We start from the raw sequence: 7,431 nt of genomic DNA, 5'->3' as shown, positions 1-7,431 counted from the left end.
GGAGGGCACGAGCCTCTCCGAGATTGGATCTCTCTCTCTCTCTCTCTCTCTCTCTCTCTGTTCTCTTCTATTTCACGTTCCTTTTTTCTGGCCCTTCACCGTTTCTTAAATTCTCAGAGATCCATAACTACCATTGGGCTGAAATTTTAACACCATTTTCTTCAGGATATTATCTTTCTTGCGGCGAAAGAAGGGCAACAACTGACTTATGAGGGCCCCACGAGCTACCTGGGCATGCCCAGATTCCTCGTGGCCCCCTCGGGTACTGTCTTGCGTTGATTCTTCTTCCCAAAAATCATATATATTTCAAAATAAATCTTCGTAATTTTTTATCGCATTTGGACTTCGTTTGGTATGGATATTCTGTGAAACAAAAAACATGCAACAAATAGGAGCTGGCACTGGGCACTGGATCAATAGGTTAGTCCTAAAAATAATATAAAATGTTGCCAAAAGTATATGAAAGTTGTAGAATATTGGCATGAAACAATCAAAAATTATAGATAGGAATCACGTCCAAGATTATTAGACCGGCTCCTGCCTGCATCTACTACTATTACTCCACACATCGACCGATATCTAGCATGCATCTAGAGTATTAAGTTCATAAGGAACGGAGTAATGCCTTAAGCAAGATGAGATGATGCAGACAAAGTAAACCCAATCAATATGAATAAACCACATCTTTTTATCCTTAATGGCCACGATACAAATACGTGTCATGTCCCTATTTGTCACTGGGATTGGTCCCCCTCACATATATATAGGTGGAGGGAGGGCTAGGTTGACTTGGAGGAGGGAAAACCCTCCCTTGGGTCGTGGCCAAGGTGGAGTACTTCTCCAACTCCCCTGCACCCCCATAGCTTCTCAAATAAGCTAAAAGGGGGCACCATCCTTACATGGGTCTTCATGGTCCATTAGCTCTTCACTAATAGGCCGATTGATATTTCCTTTAGCCCATTGACTCTAAATAAATTCTAGGGACTCCTAGATCATTATCTAAGTCTTCTATTATTTATTAGGTCCTCGAGAGCAACTTCCGCCTATATTGTCATTTCCCGGTACTACCCGTATTCCCCGAAATGCTTTCGGTTTCTCTCATAACTATTTCTAATGTTCCGGAAACTATTACGAGAATATTTTCTCATTACTCTTATTCCACTAAAACTCAACAGACCGTGATTCCCTTAAGCTTGTGACCCTATAGGTTTGGTAAGACATAGACATGAACAAAAACCCTTTCATTCAATGATTAATAGCGGAACCTTGGACATCCATATTGACCCCTGTGAATACAAGAATGGCATTCGAGTGAACCTTTGGTTATCATGTGCTATTTCCTTTGCTTTCTGATACTTTACAAAACCCGAGGTGAGATATATCGATATCCTCTTGAGTCATTCTCATGCTCATTATACCGGTCTCTTAGTTACCAGTTTTGTTCTTCTTTCTTGTTGGCATGTTCTGACCTCCTTGTGACCTAGTCACCTATGTCTGATCATACGATGATGGATGCCGTCACACCGAGAGGGCCCTAAGAATATCTCTTCATCGTCGGGGGAGCAAATCCCACTCTTAAGCTATCTAGCTCCTTGTCAAACTTTCGGATGAACCTGTAAGTTGTCATTATGATCACCGTGTTACAGATGATGTTTGAGAAACCCCAAAGTGCATCGTACGGTAATAAGTGATTATGATACTCTCGTGGTCTAAGGAAGTAAAGCATACGTTAACTATCCGTGTTATAATGATTGACTTATGATGATTGTATCTCAAAGTATAACAAACAAGTTTGGATCAATTCACCATTGTCCTTCTAACATCATATTCTCAAAGTTAATTTAGGACTATCGTTACACTTAACAATATCCTAAGGTCAAACATGATCACTAATAACACTTGAGCTAGTCTTAGAGGAAAAACTAGGAATCACGTTTTATCGTTTATCATTCTACACGTGCATATAAGTTTTTCATCGAATCGCATATTCCAGGATTTTAGCAGTTATAAAAAAGAACATAATCTTTTAATCATAACCATGGAAATATAATAATACAATATTACTGCATCTAGGGCATATTTCCAACATGAATCTCATATTCTAGAACCATTGCAATTATAGCATAGAATTATAAAATTAAATATGAACATGAAAGTAGCATAATAACATTTTATTATTGCATTTGTGGCATATTTTCAACAGGGACCACGGTGGTACATTGCTTGTTGGCTTGACATGACTGTATTGAGGAGTTTACCACGCCTGAATAAGCCGAGGCACTGGCGCTTCACCACGTAGCGCTCTCACTCGTCAAGATTTTCAGCCCATATTTGCTTCAGATAGTCTCTTGGTTATTAGAGAATTCAATCTTCATCCACGGGTTGTTCGAGCATTGGTACGGTGATCATCGATCCTGGTTTTGCCGAATAATTTCTGGTCTTGTAGCTTTAGTTATGTTAATTGCGTGTTCAATATCGTGACTCATGCATTAGCTCAACCTTGTGCTTTATCTGGTAATTCTATCCCGCACAATGTAACTCAAGATTGAATCTGGAAAAATCTTTGTAATGATATTTTTATACTCAATAAAGAGCGACATCTCTATCTCTACTTACCTAAAAAAGACGCAAGGTTCCATCTTACGTCAATTTTTGTTCCGCCAATCCTTCGTCCACCCTCCTTCCATATGTTACCTCCACCACTCCATCGGTTTTCTATCCCTCCCGATCTTCTTTGGCAATTTTTTTTATCTAACCGCTCAAACAAATTAATATTTTGTAACACAATGAATTCATAGTCGATAATCAATATCTTATTTGACAATAAATATTTGCTAACACAATAAATTCATGAGAAGAAATCAATCATGATCAGTAATTATTTGGTAACACAATGAATTCACGGGAAGGAATCGATCACAGTTGGTCATCGTTCCTTTCCTATCTCAGTCTCTATTATTAAAAATAAGTAAAGTTCTTTAATTATTTTGAGGCTCTCCAGTATGCCAACTGGTAGAAAAATGACATGTATAACTTAGCCATTTTGAATAGAAAATAGTGTTCTTAAGGAGAGAAAGATGAAACGACGCGAACGAGGATCCTAAAGGTGTATGTAAGATGTCCTACTCCCTCCGATCCATATTAATATGGATCAGAGAGCCCCGCAAAAAATTGGATTAGAGGGAGTAATTCTTTTTGAATCGATATAGACACATTAAGGTGCGTTTGTTTACTCATTTAAGTCCGTATGTATTTTTTGCGAGAGAAATTTACAATCTATTCATCAATTATGATAGAAATTTTCAATCTATTTATCAATCATGGTTGTACAGAGATCACTAGAAGTAATAAACATTACAACCAGGTCCATGGACCACCTTGCAACAACTACAAGCACTGGAGCGAGCCGAAGGCGTACTGCCGTCATCGTCCCTCGCTCACCGGAGCCAGGCAAACCTTCTAGTAGACAGTCGAGAAGTCGTCGTGCTAAGGCCCAAAGGACAAGCACACCAGAGCAGCAACCATCGCCGATGAAGGGAGTTGTAAATCGGAAAGATCAAACATGTAATCACACAAACGAAGACGAACTGGATCCAAATAGTTTCACCGAAGACCAACACCAACCGAATCCCATGAGATCATGTGTCAACGCCGTCTGTGTCAATTTCCTCCGCTCAAAAAACCAAAAACGAGCAATTTCCTCAGCAAAAGCCATGTCGCCGCCGGCCGTCCTGGTTTCCAACGGCGCCGTCTCCCCGCACGCTCCTCCTTCCGCGGCTGCTTTCCTCGAGTCCACTCCGGGCGCCTACACTACCGCGCGCGCATCCTCCACAGGCCTCATCCTCTGGTGGCCACGCCACCTCCTCCGCCTCGCCGACTCCGCGCGCCTCCTCGCCCAATCCCGTCCCCACCTCCTCGGCCTCCCTGCAAAGCCGCCGGGTGCCCTCTCCACAGCGCCCATCGAGCCTCTCGTTAACCAATCCGTGCGGGTCGGCGTCCACGAGATGCGGAGCCGGATGCTGGCGCTTGGGGAGTGCTGCCCGGGGGAAGATATGGCGCTCACAGCGTTGGTTCGAGCTGGTCGGGCGGCGGATGGGCTGGAGGTATGCGTCCACCTGGGTGTGTACGTGCCTCCGGTGTTCGGGGACGCCGGGGCGAAGCTTGCAGTGGCCGGGAGCGGAAGGGAGGCCGCCGCCGCCAAGTACGCTCCTTGGGCCAGGATGAGGAAGAGTATGGAGAAGATGAGGCCTCCTGGAGCCACGGAGCTCTTGCTGACCAACGATGGGGATCATCTTCTTGAAGGCAGTGTTACAAACTTCTTCGTCGTCTGCCAGAAGGTTAGAGACATTCTCACTTCAACGGCAACTGCAAGGATTCAGATTTCTCCCAGTGCAAACAAGTTAAAGTGGAACTAAACAACCCACCTAAAATTGGAACGCGATTTCATCTGTAGTTGCAATGCACAAGTGAAAGGCAATCTCTCAAATATCCTTAGGAGCGGTTCTAACTGGTACAAGGTTCACTCATATCTGTGTGACAGTCGGGTGGTTGTCATGTTGCCATATACTCCCTCCATCCCAAAATTCTTGTCTTAGATTTGCCTAAATACAGATGCATCAAGTCACATTTTAGTATTAGATACATCCGTATCTAGACAAATCTAAGACAAGAATTTTGGGACGGAGGGAGTAATATAAATCGTGATACTTGAGTCAGGTTAAAAGGATGAACCTTGGCGTCTCCTTTGCGTTAAATTTAAGATGGTGAAAACAAGGACCAAAGATCTTTATAGGTCTCTATGTTATTACTAATTTTACTCTTATCTTTTTATTGGTAGTTTCCTTGCTTGTCTTCCTGCACTCTATGAATAATAGCACTCCGAATTATTTACTCTGCCTTTTCAAGATAATAGTTATGTTATTCACTGTGTTTTTATTTTATAATCTCAACTTTTCTGTAGGAGGAACGTCAGTCAAAGGAACCCTTGTCTGTTCAAACAATGGCAAATAAGTTTGAAGTACAAACAGCTCCACTAAGAGATGGAGTTCTCCCTGGAATTATGCGCCAGATAGTCATTGAGTAAATATTCTCTGCTTGCTCTAAATTCTATGCTCTTTGTATAAATGACCAGATAGTGGAGGAAAATTCAGACTAACAAACATTAACTGGTGTCAACTTTGAGGTACCTGCATGTGTTTTTCTTGGTATCATGATGCGCAATGGTCCCTTCTATATGGAAGACTCCTAAGAATAGAATCCCAACTGTATTAACAAACCATAACTTTACCAACCTGTTCGACAGTGCCCTTGTCTTCATCTCACAAGTTTACAGACTTGTTATCACACTTACCTTGGCTATGCCCTATGTAATTTTCCTTTTGGTCAGGGTTGTTTCTGTAGGGCCAGTTTTGCCCCTAATTTGTTCTGTGAGATGAATTAATATACGGGGACGCCCTCCTTTGTAGGGTTTAATTTTGCCAAAAAAGTATTTGTTGCTAAAAAAGTTCATCATTAGAAACAATTGATTCTTGAATTCTTTTTTAGATTTTTTGTGTTGCACATACTGAACTCTTGTAACACAAGTTTATTTCTTTGGAATAGGGAGTGCCATGATCTTGGGATCCCAGTACGTGAGGTCTCACCGTCATGGTCCAAGCGTGAACTTTGGGAAGAAGCCTTTGTTACAAGTAAGAAGTCTTTTTCAAATGAGGAATGTGTCCCTCCTGAGACATTGTGATCCCCTTTTTAGCCTAATCTGCAGCTCACTCACTCCAATTTATCGTATAACAGGTAGCTTAAGGCTTATCCAGCACGTGGGGACAGTTCAAGCACCTTTACTATGGGAGGACATAGAAACAAAAACCTGGAGGGATGTATCTTGGGCGGTGAAGCAATTTCAGGTACACATTATTTCTTTCTCGGACTTCCGCAGTTATATTTTCTGCGATATTGTACTTGTTTTGTTAATAATATCATGCAATTTAAATTAGGGCGCTGGACACATCACCACACTGATACAGGTTAGTTCTCCTGTGCTCCCATGGCGTATTTAACCTCGTATCCAAGTTATATCGAATAGAACTTTTTAAGATATGAGAACAGGAGTGCTTGTATTCGATAGATCAATAGAAACTATCTATATGTTTCAAAGTACTCCGTCCATCCCAAAATAAGTGTCGCAGATTTAGTACAAAGTTATACTAAATCAGCGACGCTTATTTTGGGACGGAGGGAGTGTTAGATTAATAATTCAGCAACCCTGCATTTCTGCCTAATAATGACATCTGAACTGCCCACCTTGCAGAGGAAAATATCGGAGAGAGCAATAACTGAGGAATATGACATAAACTATTTCTTGTGATTTATCAGTTGTCATGATTTCTGGGTGATGGGTCTTGGCTTGACCTTCATTTGTTCTTCAGATAAGGTGAAGCTAACTTTGCTGTTATCTTATGTTTTGCTGAGACTCCTTTACAAAGTAATCCGTCCTTTTTTTTTTTTTTGAAACTTGCGATCCTTCCATTATTGAGACCAGGTTGTTACCAAGTCAAAACTATTCATTTGCTCCTCCGTTTACGCAGGCTGCCTAATCAAAACGGAGCTTCTAGTGTTGCCTTCATGCAAGGACTATTCAAGAATTTAGAGAAATGGTTCCATGTTGTACGTGAGAGATGCGTACCGTGTCCAGGGGCAGCTCGACTGGGCCGGCCCATGAAGCTTCACCGCGGGACGAAAAAGAAAAGTCAGGCGCAACGAGGATTCGAACTTGCGACCAAGTGCTTGCAACAGCGCATACGTCGCCAACACACTAGACGCCAACACACTAGACTAGCACAGTTGGTCAAAGTGCAGCGCATGTGTTAAAGAACTAAACCTGACTTGTGCACTGTAGCAAACAGTAACCAATTACTGCAGTGAACCCAAAATTACTTGTTGTATTGATTTGTTTTAAAGTATAGTTTCTTTGAATATGTCTCTTTAAAAAAGTGCGCACATTTTTTGAATTCATGAAAAAAATAGAGACAAGAACATTTTTCGAATATGTGAACAAAAAAATTGAAAAGTCAAAATTGTTTTTGTGATAACGTGAACAATTTTATGATTTTGTGAAAAAATTATGAAATTCTGAACAAATTTGAAACCGTGTGAACAAATTATAAAATTCCAAAGAAATTTTAACCATGAACATTTTTTGAATTTGTGAACAAATTATGAAATTGCAAACAAATTTGAAACCGAGAAGATTTTTTGAATTTGTGATTTTTTTTTGAAAAATGGAACATTTCGTGATATTCCAAACAAAAATTCAAACAACGAACATTTTTTGAATTGGTGAACAAAAAAATTAAAAATGGAAAATTTCATGAAAGTATGAACAAAAGTTTATAACCACAAACATTTTTTAAAATTCTTGAACATTTTTAAAATATC

General features: G+C 40.7%; 1 protein-coding gene across 1 annotated transcript; it reads left to right on the top strand.

The window, feature by feature from the left end:
- The first annotated feature begins 3,608 nt into the window (after positions 1 to 3,608).
- LOC123111437 (uncharacterized) lies at positions 3,609 to 6,958 on the top strand. The gene is made up of 7 exons (XM_044532238.1): positions 3,609 to 4,337; positions 4,961 to 5,079; positions 5,602 to 5,687; positions 5,791 to 5,900; positions 5,991 to 6,020; positions 6,305 to 6,427; positions 6,582 to 6,958. Exons 1-6 carry the CDS (start codon positions 3,633 to 3,635, stop codon positions 6,359 to 6,361), a joined length of 1,107 nt encoding a protein of 368 aa, XP_044388173.1. The 5' UTR covers positions 3,609 to 3,632; the 3' UTR covers positions 6,362 to 6,427; positions 6,582 to 6,958.
- Positions 6,959 to 7,431: the final 473 nt, after the last annotated feature.

This window comes from Triticum aestivum, chromosome 5B (genome assembly GCF_018294505.1).
Source record: "Triticum aestivum cultivar Chinese Spring chromosome 5B, IWGSC CS RefSeq v2.1, whole genome shotgun sequence".
Classification (NCBI taxonomy): Eukaryota; Viridiplantae; Streptophyta; class Magnoliopsida; order Poales; family Poaceae; genus Triticum; species Triticum aestivum.
This window is presented reverse-complemented; position numbering and strand designations above follow the sequence as displayed.